Here is a 22,121-nt window from a genome sequence, read left to right as displayed (position 1 = left end):
TCAATGGACGTCATATTAAACTCGCACCTAGATGATGCTCTTTGAGACCCGTCGTGTGTTGTAGCGCTTCATCTTGTTAGAAATATAAAAGGTCTACATAAAAATAGTCGCCCCTTTAGAGAGTTTTTAATGAAAATATTTCCATAACCCCACCCGGGCATTGCACCACAGACATTTAATTACCACGGGATCAGCAGTTTCAGTTTTCAGGTTTCAGGGTTGCTCTCACAAAGACTTCATCAATTCAATAAAGCACCCTCCAGAAGGGTGCCTGACACGATCATCCGAAACAATGCCGTCCACATTTTATTATGCAAAGAGAAAGGGTCTAATATACACAGCTGCGACCTCACTCGGGGTTGTTTCGCACTACATCTCCGTCTGTAATTGAGCGGTGTTGTAAATGGCAAAAATAATTAGTTCACAGATGCGGGAACACTCTGTATCTTTGCTTATTAGGACGCGTTGACAGCAGTGTCTGATTTCGGTCCAAAGGGAAATAAATTCGACATGGAAGACGCGTCCGCATTGTAAATTTCGTTACTGCACTTCCTAACAAGACACCATTTCTGTCTGTCGATTCTAGAGCACAAGAATCAGCCGGGCATTTTTTGTTTATCTGACGTAACGCTCATTCAAAATCGAATCGGACGCCCACGAGAAAGATCTTCACATGACTTTTTCATGCGTGAGCAACACGTGGGTGGAGGTCAATCTGTCAACTTTTGATTGATCGAGGCGAAATATTAGACAGGTTCAGTGGAGGCGGCTGAATTTGCGGATTGATACGGATCGTCCTGCAAAACGTCCGATCGATAGTGATGCAGTTTTGACAAACACGTGTTTTACAGAGAAGGTCTGCAGGATTAGGCGGCGATGCTTGATTGCAGCTTGTCCCGGAACAATCGCTTGTCAACAGGCGACATTGATCACGTGCTCAACTCACTTCATTTTTATTGTTACTGCTGTCAGAGTACCAGTAACAGTAATAGCATTTTTTATTTAACAACAGTAGGGTTGTACTACCTCATAGCAAGCACAAATTATCATTTGATGAAAGATGCCAAGCCACACTGGCAGCAACTAAGACTTGGATGGGTGACAACCCGATCACCGCTTTCTTCCGCTATCCCTTCATTATTCAACTGTTGACCTTGTATCCTCACCCCTGTATCATCACATTGGCACCCTTGCATCACCCACCCACCTGTGCGTTCCGCTCCACCACCACATTTTCATATTTTCTGCGCCATCAGATTCGCTTTGTCCGGATCAAAGATATGCATCCCGTTGAGCAACGATTCTTATTTTTCACGCTGAAATGGAATAGAAGAACCTTCTTCTCTCTATAATATTATAAAATTCTCTGCGACGGATTTTCACTCTGTTGTCAGGTGTGTTCATGGGGGTGACACTACCTCGAGGAAACGAGGTTTATGGTGCGAACATGCGGGTGTTTGCTATACCGCGGGTTATTACTCATTCTTGTTTTGATTTTTGTTTTCTCGTTTTCGTTGTTTGCATGTTTTACACCGGTCAAGGTCGCAGCGACGTGGTGTGGTTGTTTAATTCTATGTTTGTGAAACCTGAGGGACTAGTCGCAGTGAATAGAACGAAAATAGACGAAAAAGGTCAAATTTATCTAAAACCATTGACCGGTTAAGATGTTTGTCCCAATTCATTGAAACAGATGATCGCTATTTACTCCAATTAATCGGAGGGTTCTACCAAGGACATTCGAAAAGTTATCGAGCTTAGAATTACTCTCAGAATAGAAAATTATCATTATTGTTATTTTTTTCTCTGTGTACTCTTGTAGGCAACACATGATTCCTTTTCAGGAGAAGAGAACTCTTCGCATTTATTGTTATTTTGAATTTGCAACGATGATAAATTTAATACAAGTTTAATTTTCACCGAGATCAACAATTAAAGTGCATTAAACGGTAATTGTTTGTTTACGCCGTTAACAAAATGAACATAATTATTTACCGTCCGGGCAATTTAACTCGATTTTACCGCCTCTTCGTTCTCATTAAGCTCTTAAGTGCCACCAGAGAAATGCGAATTAAAAGCCACCGCGGTACATGATACAAATTTGTTGGCAAAGTTTTTATTGGACTTTGCTAGACAGCTAATTTTTTTCTTGTACTCGAGCGGAATTAAACTGATGCGGAATCCGGCCTATAAAAACTGTGTCGCGCTCGGATTCCTGTTCCAGGCAATTTCAAGTGGGACCAAATTTGGTGATTTATGGGCGATAAAAGTTGAGAACTTCTACAAAACGCGAAACAATGCAAGATTCAAGTAAATAGAGCAGATAAAATGAAGGGAATAGATTTGTTAAGGATGTGTTGAAAATGTATGTTTGAAAAAATTTCAAGTAGAGGCAAATCTGGTAGATTCGAGGATGGAGAAATTGGAGTGAGTTGTCAAAGCAATGTGTCAAAGGTCTTATTCCGGTGTGTTTCATTTCCCAACAATTGAAAGAATTTTTCTTTCCTTTCTTGTTCCTGAAAAAAATGTTTCCAGTTTGGATAAAATTTGCAAAATTTGGCAAATAATTTTTGTTTAGATTGGGATTTTAGAGAAAGATCTTTTCAATTTCACAGGCGACAAGCTGAAATGTCATAGAAAAATATCTGCCAAAAGAATGTCAAAAATGTATACTCCAGTCAATTTCAATAGGGAACAAATCTGGTAAAGTAGAGGTTATAAAATTTTTATTTGTCCAAAATAACGTTTTGGTGTACCTTATCTTGTTAACGTATAAAAACAATAAGTAACTTGACGGTTTGTCGTTTTTTTGGTTCAACCGGAAGTGATTCCAACTTCTAGTTATGAAGCAAAAAAAAAAGTTTGATTTCAGAAAACTCAGCCAGTATATTTTTCATTATTTCATCCCAGATGTTTCATCCCTCAGGATGTAACAAAATTACCCCTCGATCAGCAATTTCCCAAACTAATTCTGCAGACATGACAATCCACCAGTCTCTCCACAAACAACTTCCGTTTGGTAACAATTCCAATCTAAAACAACCCCTTTGACGCACTTCTTTTTTATTAAACCACTCACAACCACCTGACGCTTCGATAAGCTCACTGTCAGCAGACCACAACGGAGCAAGAACCAACATCCAAAGCACCCCTCCCCCTCCCTCAAAAAACTATCCCCCGACTTGTGCAACTACAGTTTAAAACCACCCCCGCAGGAATTATAGTTTGATAGGCTTCTGCCGTCGCCAGGGCAACGCGACAAACGCGAAAAATGTATCCGACAGGAAGTTTGCGAGGACTGAAAGATAAACATAAAAGATATGGTTCGTTTTAAAAATACTCCCTAATCCCCGACATGCGGAAATGAAAGGACGAAAGGATAATGACGCCGAATCGATACGCACACGCCAGACTTTCTAATTATCCTGGGACTAATTTAATTTGTCTTAATTCGGTTAATCGTAATTATTTGGTGGAGAGTTTTGCATTCAGGAGGAATTTGATGGCCCCGAATGTCTCTACTAGTCGGTTCTCAACCCCGAGAAGTTTTGCGAGAAATCTGTAGTTTGGGCGCGGCTGTTTGTGCTCTGCGCCAAGTGTAGCGTCCCAAACAAATTTACGTTTTCGATGTTTCTAAACGAAGAAATTAGATAACATTCACATTTAATTGCACGTTAGGCAATCGAACAAACTAGTTAGATTGACCTGGTCTGCGGCATGCATAATGCTTTTAATCTACATATTCTAATGCGCGTCCTTGAAGGATAATCATAATAGTACTGCACATACAAATGGGTAATTTAATCGTGGAATGCGTCAATCACTAAGACCACCAAAAATTTGGTTGTTTAATGTGGTAATAGGAAGTGCTCAAGGATCCATATTGATGAAGCGGTTTTTGGTTGGGTACTTAACACGTCCAGGTTTTACATAACAAGTGTGAAAATTTTCGCAGACATATTTAATTCGTTGGGAGTTGACGTACGAAGTGGAGCCGAGTGTACAAAATTCTAATAATCAAGTAGTGCCACAGCGACACTACCAACTGTTTTATGATTGTCGTTTTAATTCAATCTAAAAATAAGTTTTGGCTTCGTACTTAGCGTTCATCAAGGAACATTGGCAAATAATTTTACTTCGAGTTGGTTCCAACTTATGAAATCTGGGGAACGTGGAGGCTTTGGAGCAGCAAAAAAAAATTAATTAACGTCCGAATCCTTCAGTCCTGGAAACAATCAAAGAAACAAACCGAGCCGAATACAAACTCGCTCCACTTGAATTACTTTTATTCCAGTTTCGAGCAATTTTCTCTGCCGGATGGCTTTGTCCACCTGGCGGATTATCTGTGATGGCGGAGACGCTCCATTTTTAAAATGGTGGCAAAGCTGAGTGGGGCATTGTCGCAGGTGAGGACTGTTTGACCCGGGTTCTAATTTAAGAGCTCCGCAAAATTGTGTTTGGAACTGGGCACGTAACCAATTTAGCAATAACGAGGACGAACGAGGAAAAGCGCCCAGATAAGAGGCGTTTTCTGTTCAAAATGGCGATCGGCTCGAAGCGGAACTAATTGTTCGGGAATCGCAAAAAATTTTCACGTGCGCCGTTTGTTTGTATAAATAGTAATAAAAATAACATTGCGAAGTGTTCAGCTTCGTCTTGGTTTAAAAGCACTTGGTGGTATAAGAAAGATAAGAGAAAATATTATTATTATTAATAATACTATTATTAATATCACAAAGTGTTAACAATTACCTTTCTTTCTTTTTTACAAGACGAAATACAGTGGAGCATAGTTTTCAACCTGTTGTTTTGGACACCTTGATTTACCAGATTTGTCACCACTTGAAATTATTTCAAATATTTTGAGTATTCTTGTAAGACAATTTTGTCACTGATTTTTAACTTGTTATTTGCATTATTCAACATATTTTGCAAGATTGATCCAAATAGAAAGTAATAATTGGTGGTCCAAGATAGAAATTAAAAAATGTTATTAAACACTTGCAAAATACTTAATTAAATTGCTTCGTTTTTCCAATAAGATAATGTACACCAGAAGAAAAAAAACTGTCAACATGTTACTTTGGACACAATAAATTTTATAGTTCTTGATTTACCAGATTTGTCACCTCTTGAAATTGCCTGGCATAATACATATGTATTTTCATATTTATTTTACATATTTAATTTACCCTGGCCTTTTAACTTGTTATTTATTTGTACAGGTTCAAGTATTCAACATATTTTGCAAAATTAATCTAAATACAAAATAATAATAATTAATGATCCAAGACGGAAAATAAAAAATACTGTTAAACATTATGAAAATACTTAAACATTTCGTTCTTCAAACAAGGACAAAACTTTCATCATGTTGCTTTGAAAGCAATAAAATTTTATACCCCTTGATTTGCCAGATTTGTCACCACTTAAAATTGCTTAGAATATTTACAAGAAAATTTTTATCTTGGATTTTTCACTCGTTATTTAGTTCTATATATTCAAATAATAATTATTTATTGCTTTCAACTGCCATAAATTCTCATTTTTCTCCTTTGTAAACTGCCTCCTAACTGCTCTAAAGCAAAAAATGGCAATTAACCAACCGTTGCCCTAGACAACACATTCAAAGTGACATTTCTTGAAAAATTTGTCAAAACTGTCAAAAGCAAATGCGAAATCATTTTTAAAAGATTTGGAAGCTTTAGGGACGTCGTTTCAAACAATAAAAGTTTGTATGCAACTTGTATGCAACTCGTTTCTGTGCAAATTGGCCTCTCGGCCAATTAGAAAAGCCCAATTTACACAGAACCTCGTTGCATAAATAACTATTATATTACAAAAATAGTCCAAATGGAAAATAGCAAATTAATTGGTAATAGATAATATGTAAATACCAGTTCTGGCTATTCAGGTAATCATGCAAATTCTTTTCGTGTTTTATTTCATTTTTTTAATACGTTTTTTTAGTAAAGTCGATCAGCTAGGCAAAAGATAAACACAGTACTTAATTACAAAGGATTATACATTAACAGAATCCAGCATTCCATCTGTTAAGAATTAAATAATATGAAAACTGGACACTTAGCACTACATTTTTTAGCACAAAAAGGGAATCCTAATTCTGACGATGTTACATTAAAGGATTTTGCCAGACAAAATAAAATTGGTGAAAATGCAATTAGGTATAAAATAAAATTTTCCACTGGTGAAACTGAAACTAAAAAGATCCAGACACATCAAAATCAGATTACAAAGCAGCTAGGAGCAAAAACGACGACGAAGAATTTGTTAAAATGAAAACTAGAACTCCTTGACATTGTCAATACATGAGCCGAAGGCGAATTCTATATACAGGGTGTTTTCGAAGTTGATGCGTTCTTTGTAACACGAGGTACTATACATTATTCTTAAGAATTTTAGCCTAAATCTTCTCAGTAAAATGTTTGAATTAACGAAGATAATTGATTGTAGATTTTTATAATTTCTAAAATTTTTAGTCTTCACTGTACTAAATTAATAAACTGACGTGGCCCAGGATGGTGTCTTTCCGGTAATCACTCTTCGTACTCCCTCGACGCCGCAGCTGCATTCTGATAGTGTATTGCCCATATGAGCTCGTTATTTTCGTAATGATAAGCCATTCCGACTAATTAGATGTATTTTTGATCAACGTCCGTGCTCATTTGATTTTTTTTTTTTTGTTAATTTTAACTTCTAACAAATCAGCGCACATTTGAGCAGGACCGGTTTGAAAAATTTCAAAATAGTATATTGGGATATAAGGTTAGTAAGTGCATTATAACAGAATCGAGAAAAAGTTTCCGAGATAAATAAATAGTACCCGACAGTCGACCAGTACAATTTTGCGTAATCCCTGGCTCACACATAACCACGATTCAGCTGGTTCGCCTATTATTTAAAGCGAACCAGCTGAATCGTGTTTACTCGTATATGTGAGCGGGGTATTACGTAAAGTTGTACTGGTCGACTTGTCGGGGACTATTTTGTCCTAAGACTGATTATTACTTAATTAATCATCATTAATAATTAGTTATTTATCTTCAATTACAGGAAACGTCCGTAAACTTTGCGGAAATCGAAAACTTTTTTCAACGCCAACATTCAATAAATAAACCGTTGCTTTAAAACTGATGTTTGTTTGATATTTCACCAAAAAATCGACTTACCAGTGGCGTCGCGTTTGATGATAAAGCTGGTAAATTACCCATTCTTACGAATGTAAAATGTTGCTCTTGTTTATTTGATAAATTTTCTGAATTTACAGTCTAAAATTCATGAGGTATGATTTATTACAAAGTGGCGTTTGACACCACAAATTGTCTACGCCCACGTATTGAACGCTTATTTGCATATGATTCCGCTACGACGTTACCGATAATTTGCAACGCCTGCTCAGATTTGGATTCTTTTTGATCACTTTGAACTTCTGTTGACCAATTAGCAACATAACCTTTTTCAAATAAACCCTTTAATTTACTTATTCGTACAAAATCACCAACTTTAAAAATAAACTTTATATCTTCTACTGATTTTGGATCAAATACTTTGTCAAATGTTAATTTTTCATTATTTTTATTTACTTCTGCTGGTTTCATTCCTATAGTACTATTAGTAATGCGTTTGGTTTTATTGTATTCTTTTAAATTTTGCATTTTTGAATACGATGAGTCGAATTCAATTTTTACTTTATGCGCAACATAACTAAATACTTAAGTATAGTCTTTCTAACTCAACTTGAGCCAGCAATAAAAATAAACTGCGCACCCTCATTACCGCAAGTGCCACCTCCTCTAGCTTTACAATGAAGATGAATTTATGATTTAAATGACAGATGTTTTTCTTGCTCTTTCTCGATGGTTTCCAGGTACACCGGGCCCAACAGGTCGGGCTTCTTTTCGGTATAAATCCATCTTTATTTAAAAGTTAAAAGGATGATGGCACTTGCGGTAATAAGGGTACCCAGTTTATTTTTATTGCTGGCTCAACGTGAATTAGAAAGACTATAACTATTTGTCAACGATGCGGCTGTCAGTGTCAAGCCCAAAGTTACTCCAGTTGTACCATTTAAGAATAAAATTCAGTATTACCAACTCAAATAGTCTTTCTTGATATTATCTGTATTAATTAGAATCAATTCTAAATTTCCACCACGTGTTGGATTATGTTGGCAAAATAAAAATACACTCCCCACAAAAATTATCGGCCACCCACAGTTGTGGTAAACCAAACAATGTACCGCTACGATCTTCATTGTTGTGATAAAAGGGTGTAAGATAATACAAAAGAATAAATAAAAACAAAAAAATCTAGGTTTTGAAAGATTCTTTAACGGATTTATAACAATATAATAAATTGGTTATGCACCATAACTAAATTAAAAACGAGTGCTTCCACCCCTGGCTTGAATGACAGCTTCCATTCTGTGAAGCATGCTTTCGTAAAGGTTCACAATGTATTCTTGCGGTATGTTATGCCATTCTTCCACAAGAACTCGTACTTCCAACTGTTGGAGAGTTCTAAAAACCATTCTGCGCCCTGATACACGCTGTTGAAGGGTGTCCCATATATGCTCTATTGGATTTAAATCGGGACTTCGAGCTGGCCACTCCATAACAGGTGTCTCAGTTTCTCTAAGGTATTCTTGAACTATCCGAGCTGTGTGTGGTCGAGCATTATCGTGCAGATACACAAAATTTTGACCAATAAATGGGCCGTACGGAATAACATGTGGGTCCAAAATGTCAGTAATGTAACGTACAGCCGTCATACGAGCCCCACGCAAAGACACGGTAATTGTTCACTTTAACTACTTCTGGAAGTTTTGCGTTTTTTCTGGCTGGACAGTCTCATGGCGTCCTCCTAGATCGTGTTCCATCATTCAAACCTTGTGCAAATGCCTTTTTTCTCTCTTGTTGTGTTTCAAGGTCGCGTCAAGGTCGCGCCAAGTCTTATATAACTAAAGGGTAAGGAAAATGTTCATTTGCACAAGGTTTGACTGGTGGGAAACGATGTAGGAGGACGTCCTGAGGCTGTCTAGCCAGAAAAAACGCGAAAATTCCAGAAGTAGTTAAAGTGAACAATTACCAAAGACACTAATTCTGTACGACCTTGCACAGATATAGCACCCCAAACCATTACCGAACCACCACCATAGTTCACATTGGGAACAAAGTTACATTGAAGATATCGCTATCCAGGTCTCCTATACACCGGCATTCATCTGTCATTTGCATAAAGACAAAAGCGTGATTCGTCAGAGAACATAACATTCTGCCAATCTCCAATATCCCAATTCACATGTTCCCTAGCAAACGCTAGACGAGCTACACGATGTTGTCTGGTGAGTTGCGGTGCTCTTGCAGGAACACGAGCCCGAATATTGTCTTCCCGAAGCCGGTTTCTTACAGTTTGCAGCGAAATTTCCACATCTCTAGCAGCTAACATCTCACTTTGAAGCAATCGAGCAGTGCAGTGCCTAGTACGGAGCGCTGTTAAGCGCAAAAAGCGATAATCTCGGGCCGATGTCACCCTTCGACAACCTTGTCCTGGCCTTCTGTCAACACTCCCAGTTTCTTGGTGCCTTTGTGCCAGCCTGACAATGGTAGAATGGTTAACACCGAGGACTCTCGCCACGTAACCTTGGCTACGACCATCCTGTAGCAAAGCAAGTGCTTCGACAGCTTCTTCGTGGGTCAGATGGTAGCTAACACGTTGAGGAACATTCATCATGTCAAATTTATATTACACAAATGTCACATTCTATAAACAACGCGACTACAAATAAACTGGAAGAAATGGGTATATGCAGCTTTATCACAAATTAAAAGAAAAGTTGCCAAAAAAATCCTTATCAGAGTTGGTGGTGTTGGTGCTTGCAAATAAGTAAATAAAAACTGTTTCTACATGATGTAGACCTAGTATGTTGCTTTCATGCATATTCGTTTTGGAAAAACACGGATATTTCAGGGTAGTGCGATAATTTTTGTGAGGAGTGTATTTCTAAATTGGGGATTCTTAATAACCAAAGTTGGCAATATACCGAGTGACTATAAATGATTGAAAATTATTTTGTTATGTTGGTAACACATTTGAAATCTTTAGTTGGCAACATCGTTGGCATGACACACGCAATTTTTAAAACTGAAACAAACGTCAAAAAAATATAAATCGACAATGTACTTCGTGACTTAACCTAACCTAAATAGAAATGATTGACAGATGATGCACGAGAAGACTTGCACTACCAACTGCATCAGTGTTGCCAATCCACTATCTTCCTTCAATCATTTATAGTCACTCGGTACTTATTTCACAAACATGATTCGAAAACATTAAAATTAGTTCATAAGGTTGTTTTGCTTTTAGAATTTGCTTTTCTACCTAATTACTTGCTGCATTTTAAAAAAGGTTTTCGTTCTTTTCCTTTATTCTAAAATTTTGAGTTGTAAAAACGGAAATTGACAGATAACCTAACAAATACAATCTGACGCATTTTTCACCAAACAGTGTTTGCCGGTTGTATTTCCAAAGTAGAATGCAGTGTTGGTGGAAATTTAGAATTGAGACAGACTTTAGGTTGGCACTCCAGAATAATTGGTACGGCTAGTCAATTGTCAAAGAGTTAAGTTTCTAGGTTAAGATTCTAGATATACAATGATTTATTTTCACTTTTGAACTGTCATATTTGAATTTGGCAGTAAAGTGTACCAACATAAAACAATAGTAGTTTATTTAACGAGTTTGCGTGTAAATTGGACCTTTTTTGGCAAGAGTGAGCCAGTTTAGAACGCGAGTGAAAGGAGCGTTTTAAAGGCCCACGAGTGCCAAAAAAGGCCCAATTTACACACGAACGAGTTGAATACAACGTTTTTTTGTTCGGCGAGCCCCTTAAAGGCTTCTAAACGCTTAAAATCTTTAAAATTAGCTTGACGTTTCGTTTTGACAAGTTGTGACATTTATCAAAATCCGTTCACAGAAGGATAGCGACAACGCATGGTTGTCTCTCTGCGGTTTTTCGCTGGCGCAGCCTAGACTAGCAGTCCATATCTACATGTCGATGATGAAAATCTGATATTTTATTTGGCATTATTGTGATTTGTCATAATAAATCTATTTTAGGTTATAATTGAACCGAACACTACTGCCATTATTTTTTAATAATTGAACTCATTAGGAACAATAATCTAAAACTTTAATTGAAATGAAACATACAATCTTAGACAAACAAAAAGGTAGGACAATGTTTTTCGCTAATGTAAGTCTGTTTGAAATTTTATTCACAATGGTTAGTAACGTACAGCTTTTCGAACCCCTTATACCGTGCGATCAACAATTAATTATTTAGATTTATAACAAAGAAGGCGTTGAAATCTTGGCGTACGTCGACAGGGATGGAAGTATTTCTGGTTGCATATTATCATTTCAATTTAAATTTGGAAATTTTTGCCAAACAGGCAACAGCGCTGTACCTATATCCATTCTTTGTTATTGAAAACACCATTACGAAAGTAAGATTAATTTTTTATTATGTTCTGAAGTAAAAACCATTTTTGCGTTAAAATGTGATTAACAGTGACAGTTGTTTGACGTTTATTAGCTGAGTTAGCAAAGATATACGAAAAATTTTCCACTGTCAAGGTCATATCTAAGTAATTGTTGATCGCACCCTAGTACAGGGTCATTACTAGGGCCCGGATTTTAGGCAAAATGGACTATTTTTATTTTTTAAGGCACATGTATGAAACTTGTCTATAAATGATTTCTGGCTTAATTAGAGTAATTAGAGCCATATTTGATTCTGCCTATTCGGCCTAAAATGCCCTTTAAATACCTATTTTACCTTTTAACTGCCTGAACATGCCTAAAATGACCAAAAATCAATTTCATTTTTGCGGTTTTTTCCCAATTTTCGAATTCTGGGAAGTTTACGGTATTGAAAATGTAAAAGTGGTACCTCAATAAAATTTACAATGCTTTATGATTTTAAAATTTAAGGAGATGTAATTACTGAAATGTACAAAGTGCAGTACAATACAGGAATTACTTTTTCGCTTTTACGGTTGGGACCATGATGTCAGCGGTAAATACTCCGACAATACCTAAGTACCACAAACCATTAGACTGGACTGGCATAAATTACAGAGTTTATCTGTTTGCCTCTGTTCAAAGGGGTGCAGGTATACGCGGTCTAATGTTTTCTGATACTTAGGTATTGTTAGAAGCTTTAACGTTTATAAAATGGTCCTTGCCATAAAAACGAAAATTAAAATCCCGAAGTGAAACAATAAGAGAAACCTTAAGGGTGTCATTTTCTAAAAATTTAAGAAATATAAAATTAACCATCTCCTCTGAAATTTGGTGGGAGACGTAAATATAAGCATTACAAATTTGTCATTTCTCGTTTACTTTATCTCCGTGCAGTGGTCGTGTTTCTTGTGAACCTGTTTAAAGTGAACATAATGCCGAAACAAAAAATTAGTTTACGCGAAAAAATATTACAGTGGACAAGCAAGAAAGATTTATATGAAATAAAATCAACCCGAGAAATGTTTTGTAAAGCTTGTGGTAAACTGGTAAGTTAAGCATAATTAAAAATATGTCATTTTATATTTTTTACTTATTTGAAAATTTTATTTTTTGTAGTTTATATGCGAAAAAAAATGTCACTTGCAACAGCATGAGCAAACGGCCATCCATAAAGAGAACATTATGACACCGCTTCGGCAAACGTTGCTGACACAGAACTTGGAGGAATCGGCAAATAGTACATTCAATATGGAACTTTGTAACGTCTTTTTAGCTGCCAATATACCATGGCACAAACTACAAAATCCTGCGTTTCAGAATTTTCTGACAAAATATTGTGGTAGAAAAATTCCGGATGAGTCTACTTTACGGAAAAATTATTTACCAAAATGCTACAAAGATGTATGAACATACTATCTTTTAATATTTAATTTAAAATTATTTTCACTTTTAGACTATTGACCGCATTCGGAATGAGCTGGATCCTTTTAACATATGGGTTTCAGTTGACGAAACAACAGATGCACTTGGGCGATATGTGGCGAATTGTCTGGTTGGGAAACTTTCAGAAGATGAACCTGGAAAATCTTATCTTTTGGCGTCTAAACAATTAGAAAGAACAAATCATGAGACAATAGCTAGATTCGTAAATCAATCTTTAGGTAAGGGTTTTTCACTTTTTTAAATTTATTTTGATTTAAAATTTCTATGCGTAGAAATCTTGTGGAGTACCAGAGTTGTTGCTGAAAAGTTTCTTTTGTTTGTAACGGATGGAGCACCATATATGATAAAATCTGGTAGACACCTTAAGGTGTTTTATCCAAAAATTGTGCATGTCACATGCTTAGCGCATGCTTTAAATCTAGTGGCTGAAAAAATTCGCTATCAATATGAAGATGTGGATAATTTAATTTCGAACGTGAAAAAAATTTTCGTTAAGGCACCTTTGAGAGTTGAAATGTACAAAGAAAAACTAAAAGAAATGCCACTGCCTCCACAGCCAATTTTAACACGATGGGGAACATGGCTTCAGGCTGCTATGTTTTACAGCGAACACTTTGATTCCATTAAAGAAGTAAGTATATAAAAGATAAGCAAATTAATTGATTGTTAAACTGTTTTTAACTACTCACAGGTTGTCATGTCCTTTGATGGAAGTTCTGCTGTTGCTATTCAAAAAGCACAGTCTATAATGAAGAAACCCGGAATAAAAAACCAATTAATTTATGTTCGCAGTAATTTTAAAATAATCTGCGAAAGTATTACTCAATTGGAAAAAAATGGGTTACCTTTAACCGATTCAATCAAAATTGTTGAAAACGTATTTACCTCCCTAAAAAAATCTCCAGGCCCTGTAGCAGCAGTAGCATTAAAAAAACTTGAAGATGTTACTGAAAAAAATCCTGGATACAAATTTCTTCTAGAATTGGCAAGAATTTTTAGAGGTGAAGATGTGCCGGAACATGACACCAAAATGGAAGAAATTTATTACAAATTTGCGCCCATTACCTCTTGCGAGGTAGAAAGAAGTTTTTCAAAATATAAGTCCATTTTGGTGGATAACCGACAATGTTTTAAAGTAGAAAATTTAGAGCAATATCTTGTATGCAATGTAAATACGTAACAATGTAAATAACTAACAAACTTGTAGTATTGTATATTAATTAATAAAAAATAATTAGTAAATATCTTGTTGTGTGTACCTACTTAAAACTTTAAAAACACATTTTTTAATTTAATTAACCACAACTTTAAGGACCTAGTATGGCTTATTTTCAGTTTTTAAGGGACTATTTGCAGTAGTTTAAGGGACTATTTTAGGCACCTATTTCCGACTTTTTAATTGCCTAAAATCCGGGCCCTAGTCATTACAAATTACTGTGGTCCAAGTCGGCGCAAAAACTGAATGTAAAATTTGTGATTGCCGCTCCATATAAAAAATGATGAATAAGTGAATACACACTGTTCACACAGAGAAGTTAAATTGGTTGCAAAACAACTCAATATTTTTTTATTCAATCGTTAATTTAGAAAGAAAGAAGTAAAATTCTCAGCACCGCACTTTTCACCTAAAAAATGAACTGACAGTAACAAAAATTGACAGTTCACAGTGAGGCGGCAAAAATTTCATAACATGAGCATTTCTTGCTTCGACTACAATCATTTATAATGACCCTCTATATTAAGTATTGAGAACGATAAGGACACTGTACCGATCGAAGACAATTGTTGGCTGAAATCGGTACATTGTCCTTAACATTCGTGATTCTAAAGTGTTAATATTTTGCCGAAATACACGATAATATTATGTAGGTAGATTTTTTTTATTATTATTTATTATAATGTTGTTTGTTTTGTTCAAAGACTCATTGTGAATAAAATAAGTAGTAGATATAGGTGTAAACCTCGGCAAAAGTGCCATTTTTGTGTCTCGAGAACTAGTTCACCTCGAGGCAAGCCTCTCGGTAAACTATAGTTCTCTCGACAGGAATAGAAAATTTTCCGCCTCGGTATGTAATATTAGTGCGATGTGATCAAGAATGACTGAATCTGTTGGTAACAATGAAATGTGGCAAATTTTAAATTTACCAAACAAAGGTTCATTTTTGTAATAGCTTAAAAATAACTGGCATAACCAAAAATGTTTTTAATGTCGTCTCAGTTAAAGTTAAAAAATCCGGTCAGTGCCAATTACGAAACAAAAAACACCAGTACTTTTCAATTGTTTCATTGCCAACAGACTCAGTCATTGTTGATCAGTTGATCACGCTATTACTCTTCCTATGGTTACTATTGAAATATTGATAGTTTATTATGTATTTTGTGTTGCATATTTTGATCACATTAATTCCTTTTTTTTAATATTATAGCAATTTGTAAGCAATTTGTCTGATCGACATTCCTTTTTCCGCCATTGCAATTACCGAACACTTCTCAATATAAATAAATTCGACGCATTTTTTTAAAGTTCGATTCGACAATTCACTTTTTGACAAATCAGTGTGACAAATGTTATGATTATAAAGCTAAAGTCAATAATTTTTTTTTCTAATTTGCTGTTTTAACAAAGCTGTTAACGCATTCGTTTTGAATGCGTTAATAAGCTATTATTAACACATCCGAACTCTAGGAACTTTTTTCAGTTGGTAACACACATTGCCGGCAGCAAATTGACTCTGGTATTCTCTGCTATTTGCCGCATTTCTGGATAATTCATCTTTAATTGCAATTTCACTTGCGAAAAATGACAATTATGTTTAGTCTAGATTCAAATTTAGAATTTTACTTTAAATGTTAACCATGAAATAAATGTGTCACCAACTGTCACAAAATTCCCTAAATTACCAAAATTGATTTTATTTGAAAAAAACATGTATATATGCAAATTAGAAAAAATAACATGAAAAACCCGTTTTATAAAACATAAGAGCACTCGTTATTTACAGGCACTCGTGCTGCAAATCTGACTCGTGTCTTAATATAAGTTTTATAAAACTCATGTTTTAATATACAACTGTATTATAGAAAAAAGCTTACTTACTTTTTTAACTTGTCCTGTTTTTTTCTGTTCACGACTGTACATATTTGTAGCGCAGTTCCCGTTTGAGAACATTCCTAATATATTAAAATGGGTAAATTATTATTAACTAATTAATGACGTAATTGACAACAACAAGACAAATCTTTAAGAACGAAACGTCATATGACATGACCTGACGCCACTCTAACAAAAAAAATATCTTGGCCTGATGCTTGTTTAAAACAATCATTAACGTAATTTAACATGTTGCTGAATTGTCCGCGATGTCTGAGTATTCTTCTATTGCAAACTAGTAAAACTGACAACAATGCACTAGACATTAATGCTATTTATAACCTCAAACTTAGAGAAACATGACCTAATTATGCCAAAACAACGTGAATGCATTTTACTTATTACTCATCGCAGATCAGATTCAACTAATCTTGATTTACATATTTACATCAAGGAAAAGTAACTCGTGACGTAAAATCAACCCAGAAATTTTGGGTGTTCGAAGGTTTATAAGCTCATGGGGTTTATTGGGTGGTTTTTTGGGTTTTATTCTAGTGAGGGAACACCTAATATGTGATTGACAGATTCTGCCGTAAAAGTTTAGCGCATTATGACGTCCCGAGTAACTTTTACGAGGGAAAAAATTCAAACTATTGTTTTAAATGGGAACGAGGCAACCTCCTAAACACATCTCAGTTCTACCAACCTTGATTTACATCGCTCCTGCTGCCATCTAGTTGCTATTGCTACCGTTTTTTTATTCAAGTTTTTCTGTTTTATCGGCCGCCGCGCCGGCCGGTGTTAGCAGCTGATTCCAAATTGTTAACAGTGCTTAAACGGTATAAAATAAGTATTGGTAGTGATGCAAATAGATAATGGCGAATAACGAAGGTATTTTATATACGTACCATATTTAATTAAAAAGTTACAATTATTATATACGTTTACATAACCTTTACAGCACTGCCGGCTTCATTATCAAAATATATTGTCCTGCCATGCGGAAGGAATAATCCTCCTCACCACGAGGTACTAAATATTTTTCAATATTTGACTCCACCAGAGTGCGAGTTTTATCCCACAAGGTTATGGGACAGAAAAACTGAAGATTCAACATGTGGCTGGCATGTTTTGTACACCCAGAAAAATCCAACAACCCAGAGTTACAGTTTTGGTAATAAAGCTTCCAATTTGAAAGATTTGCTATTGCGCTTTCCACTTGCAAATGCTACCATAATGGAGTATTACTTTTATCAAGATCATCGGAGTCTCGAAGCCTTTAATCAGGGCTGGGTGATGGTGTGGAAATTGTCATGTCATCATGTGCAAAATTCCTATGACATCGACAAACTTTTAAAAAGCAAAAGGCTACCAATGATGAAAATTTGGAACCATGTGGAGTAACTTTGGAAAAATTGTTAAATAGCAAAATACAACACAAGAGAAATGCACTTTTTCATGCTCTGTGTGTAGTTTGTTATTTGTAATTACTTCTTTAGAAATGTTAACAGCACTGATGTGTAGTACCTTGAGATCATTTAAATATGTAATTAAAGTAGGCTATGACTTTTAAATCATATTGGCAACACTGCTGTGTTTTAATTTAAAGGAAATGAAGCACTAGAAAATATTGAAAATCATATTTGGTATTGAATTTTGAAGCGTCACTTTGACAATTCAAATCAAGTTGTCATACGGCGTTGCCAACCCAATTTAAAAGTCATAGCCTACTTTAATTATAAATTTAAACGATCTCACGGTATTAAAAAAAAATAATAACTTATGGTGATATCAGTGGTCTGACGAATATTTTGTAATATATTTTCCTAAGAATATTTCACTCATATTTTTCCTTTCTTTTGCACAATCTATTGTTATGAGATGTAATATTAATGTTCAAATGTATCGCGCGTTCAAATGAAATCCTGGGCTGAGTAGGCCTTGGAAAAATTAAACCGTTCAGAACAGTGTAAAGTTTGAATTTCCCGCCGTTTGACACGAAAGACATTTGTTTATGTTTAATCGAGACATAATTGAACATTTTTGTTTTCAGCAAAGGGTGCCCTTAGATATTTGCTTAGAGAGTAGGAATCGTTAAGTTATTCCATTTTTAATGTAAAACGTTGAAAAGAGAGAAAAAAAGAAAGATTTTTTTGGCTTTAAATTTTAGGTTAGCTGTCAACATACTCCAATTAATCTACGCTTTAAAAAAGCACAACAATTGACGGTTTCCAACGCCTTCCCAGCCCAGGATTTCATTTGAACGCGCGATAGTATTTCATAATTTTTTTAATAAATAATTTTTCAATCGATAGGTTTTTTTTTGGCCGATTTAAACTACGTAAAACATGTGAATTGATTTACACTAACATTTTGTATGTTTTGATTCTATAAAGGTATGGTAAATATCTTAGTTGTTTGTGTTCTCCATTTATACAGGCTGTTATTAAAATGCGTTTAGAAAATTAAACAGAAAAAAAAATATGAAAAACTCCTCAAAACAAATTACCTACTCCTTTGTTCGACACTGTCAGAATTTCAGAATCTTCTCCTGTGTGAACGAATTTTGATAAATGTCACAACTTGTCAAAACGAAACGTCAAACTAATTTTAAAGATTTCAAGCGATTTGGAGCCTTTAAGGGACTCGTCGAACAAAAAAACGTATTCAACTCGTTCGTTAAATAAAGTACCTAGTATTTCTATTTACCATCTTTTCGAAAAATCTTTCTAAAACCAGATAAACTTTTAATTAGTTCGATCGTAAATGCAAATGCGTCCTGGCATACATTAAAAGCAAAAGGAGATCAAAAATTAGATAATCAAGCGAAAACCAATTCTTCGACGGTGTTAACTGGAGTCTCATAACAATTTATTTTAAGTAGCCCCATAAAAAAGTTACACGGGTTTAAGTCCGGTGAACGAGCTGGCTATAAAATTGGTCCACCATTACGACCTCGATTTTATAAATTAGCGTTCAACCAATTTTTCAACATCGCATGCACTGTGAGCGGGCGTTCCATCATGTAAATAGCACACGTCATGCAAAAGGTCATTTAGCACATTTTTGTTTTTGCAAGACCAATCCGTCTGGGTTTTTGCCGTATTTCCAAAGTCCCACCAGTCAAAAATGAAGGTGGTACATGGGTAAAAAGTACCTAGTGAACAAAAAACAGAATGCTTTACTACTCACCTAGAGAAAAACTTTCAACCACATAACCGAAGAGGAAGACACAATAGAAGAAATTATTCTACAGGATGAAAAACTTTAGGAACTCCAAAGGAAGTTATGAAATAAATTAAGCATAAGATAAATCCGAAAAAAATTCTAGATTTTATTTGATAACAGGACAAATATTAAAACAGCTCCTAAGGAAAGCACTTGTTAAGTTGCCTTACTCTCGTGTCAGAAATAAACTACTCCCTAGAATTCGAACTTTTAGGGAAATAACGTTTTTCATGTTGTGTGTAACTAGAATTTTCAAAAGTAATTTTGAATGCTTAAGGTTGGTTACTATGAATTGAAAGATTAAGCCCAACTAAAGTCCATTCAAAAATCAAAAAACCACCAACGTCGCATTTTCCTCGATAATTACTATCGGCAACGCTGTTTAGTGTAAAATTTGGTGAGAATTGTAATTTTGAGGTTAAGTGTTTATTAAATGTCTTGTTCTTCTGGGCATGTTTTAGTAAAAATAATAAGAATCAATAAATAAATGAAACGTGCTGCTAATAAAACAATATGAACGGAATTCAAAGCCATTGAACTTTAGGTAATTGTTCACTTTAACTACTTCCGGAATTTTCGCGTTTTTTCTGGCTAGACAGCCTCAGGGCGTCCTCCTAGATCGTGTCCCACCATTCAACCCTTGTGCAAATGCCTTTTTTTCTCTCTTGTTGTGTTTCAAGGTCGCGCCAAGTCTTAGTATAACTAAAGGGTAAGGAAAATTTTCATTTGCACAAGATTTGACTGGTGGGAAACGATGTAGGAGGACCTCCTGAGGCTGTCTAGCCAGAAAAAATGCGAAAATTCCAGAAGTAGTTAAAGTGAACAATTACCGAACTTTATTTTGAATAAAATAAATGTCATAATTTATAGTTCCCAACATAGTATGAAAAAATATCTACCTAGGGTTTTTTAAATTTTACCAACCTAAAGCAACAGGTAGTGGTTTTTTGAATTTTGAATGGACTTTAAATATGCCGCCAGAAACCAAAATTGATTGTGAAACGAAAAAACATCCATCACTTAGCGGGAAATAGAGCCATATGCAACTGTTACTTTTGTTTGTCACCAGAAACGACATAGCCTCCAACCCCAACCTAACCAAATTTATGGCAACCTAAGGTCCATTCAAAAATCAAAAAACCACCACCTGTTGCTTTAGGTTGGTAAAATTTAAAAAACTCTAGGTAGATCTTTTTTCATACTATGTTGGTAACTATAAATTACGACATTTATTTAATTCAAAATAAAATTCAATTGCTTTGAATTTCGTTCATATTGTTTTCTTAGCAGCACGTTTCATTTATTTATTGATTCTTATATTCTTACTTAAACATGCCCAGAAAAACAAGACATTTTATAAACACTTAACCTCAAAATTACAATTTTCACCAAATTTTACACTAAACAGCGTTGCCGATAGTAATTATCGAGGAAAATGCGACGTTGGTGGTTTTTTGATTTTTGAATGCACTTTAGTAATGAATGTCCGTAAATCATAGGGAGTAATTTATTGTTGACAAGATTATATCTGGTTAATGCTGCGATCAGACTAAAATATGTTCCTTTGCTATGGAAAGTTGCGGAAATAAAAAGGCCCCTCAAAAGAATGCAGCCAAGCCAATCATATAAAGAACAAATCTAATCCCAAATCACCAGTTTAGGTTTTGATTTGTGGATTTGACAAAACTAAGATTTTGATTTTTGACAGGCACTCTACCATAGACCAACTACTTACATAGAGTTACCAACACCACACCAACAGAATAGCAAACAATCAGAAGTGAATCTCCCTCCACTTTCTATAATTCGCGCATCTCGTCGCGCATCGTTCTGACGCCATTTTCTGGGGCTACCGTTTCCGTTTGACAGTCGGCATTTGATTTGTTTATTGTTTCGATTTGTTTATCCCTCGTGCTAAAATACTTCAAAATGTCTTGGAGAAGTAAAGGTGGAGATGTGTGTGCGGTGAAGACATGTCAAAATAATCATAATTTTGTTCAATCCGGGTCTTCTAGCCCAGCAAAATGGCCACCTCGGCCGAAGGTCACGAAAATCGGTTCTAAAATATCAAAGGTGCCGCGGAGAGATGCACTTCTGATTGTTCTCTATTCTGTCCCAACACTATAGAAAATGCTTCACAAGGAAAAAAGTTTGTTCAGCTTTATTATTAGACATAGCGCAAGCTTTTGATAAGGTCTGGAACGAGGGATTAGTTCGTAAATTAAATACTGTCCTTCCCAAACAATATACAGGGTGACTTTGAAAGTTGTGCAGATATTTTAACCAGCGGTAGAACTGCACAATAGGTAACAATTGAGCCAATAATGCCTTATACTATTACAATAATTAAATTTTGAACATCATTTCTCTGTCACAAAAAAAAATTACTCTAAATGATGATTTATTGAAATTGTCACATTTATGATGAAATTGTTGTCAAATTTATATTTTATAAACGTGATTCGAAAACAAGGTAATTTACTTGACGCTAAAATGAAAAATGCTGTAGTAAAATGTTTGGAAGGGATAAAAAGATTGGCACGTTTTTTTTCCTTTATTCTAAAATCTTGAGGCGAAAAATGGAAATTGACAAAATGATAACCTCACAAATAACCTGACGCATTTTTCACCAAACAGTGTTGCCGGTTTTATTTCTAACGTAGTTGGTGGAAATTTAGAATTGAGACAGACTATATAAAATCATACTTAACGGACAAACATTTTAGGGTGAAACAGAAAAACGCCTACTTCGGTCTTTAAAAGAAATAAAAGCTGGAGTACCACATAAAAAATGCTACTAAACAGTTAAAAA

At 35.2% G+C, this 22,121-nt stretch overlaps 2 protein-coding genes and 1 long non-coding RNA gene across 3 annotated transcripts in view; all 3 read left to right on the top strand.

Moving 5' to 3' along the window:
• The window catches only part of LOC138136691 (pyrokinin-1 receptor-like), a 50,640-nt gene that overhangs the window by 5,841 nt on the left and 22,678 nt on the right, over positions 1–22,121 (top strand). The window lies entirely within an intron of this gene.
• Positions 10,382–14,234, top strand: LOC138137229 (uncharacterized). Its single transcript, XM_069056538.1, has 5 exons — positions 10,382–12,593; positions 12,664–12,948; positions 13,001–13,208; positions 13,263–13,621; positions 13,682–14,234. The coding sequence occupies exons 1-5, from the start codon at positions 12,480–12,482 to the stop codon at positions 14,168–14,170; spliced, it is 1,455 nt and encodes a 484-aa protein (XP_068912639.1). The 5' UTR covers positions 10,382–12,479; the 3' UTR covers positions 14,171–14,234.
• LOC138136916 (uncharacterized) lies at positions 15,662–18,391 on the top strand. The gene is made up of 2 exons (XR_011161500.1): positions 15,662–16,972; positions 17,043–18,391. It is a non-coding gene; the product is annotated as an uncharacterized lncRNA (long non-coding RNA).

Source organism: Tenebrio molitor, chromosome 8 (assembly GCF_963966145.1).
Source record: "Tenebrio molitor chromosome 8, icTenMoli1.1, whole genome shotgun sequence".
Lineage (NCBI taxonomy): Eukaryota > Metazoa > Arthropoda > Insecta > Coleoptera > Tenebrionidae > Tenebrio > Tenebrio molitor.
The sequence above is the reverse complement of the archived record's forward strand: the minus strand, read 5'-3'. Positions and strand labels throughout refer to the sequence as shown.

What these genes read in the sequence shown, in the direction of transcription:
- LOC138137229 (XM_069056538.1), top strand. Translation starts at nt 12,480, where the DNA reads ATGCCGAAACAAAAAATTAGTTTACGCGAAAAAATATTACAGTGGACA. An exon ending in TACCAAAATGCTACAAAGAT is followed by an intron (nt 12,949 to 13,000) that starts GTATGAACATAC and finishes TTTCACTTTTAG; the next exon opens with ACTATTGACCGCATTCGGAA. An exon ending in ATTCGTAAATCAATCTTTAG is followed by an intron (nt 13,209 to 13,262) that starts GTAAGGGTTTTT and finishes TTCTATGCGTAG; the next exon opens with AAATCTTGTGGAGTACCAGA.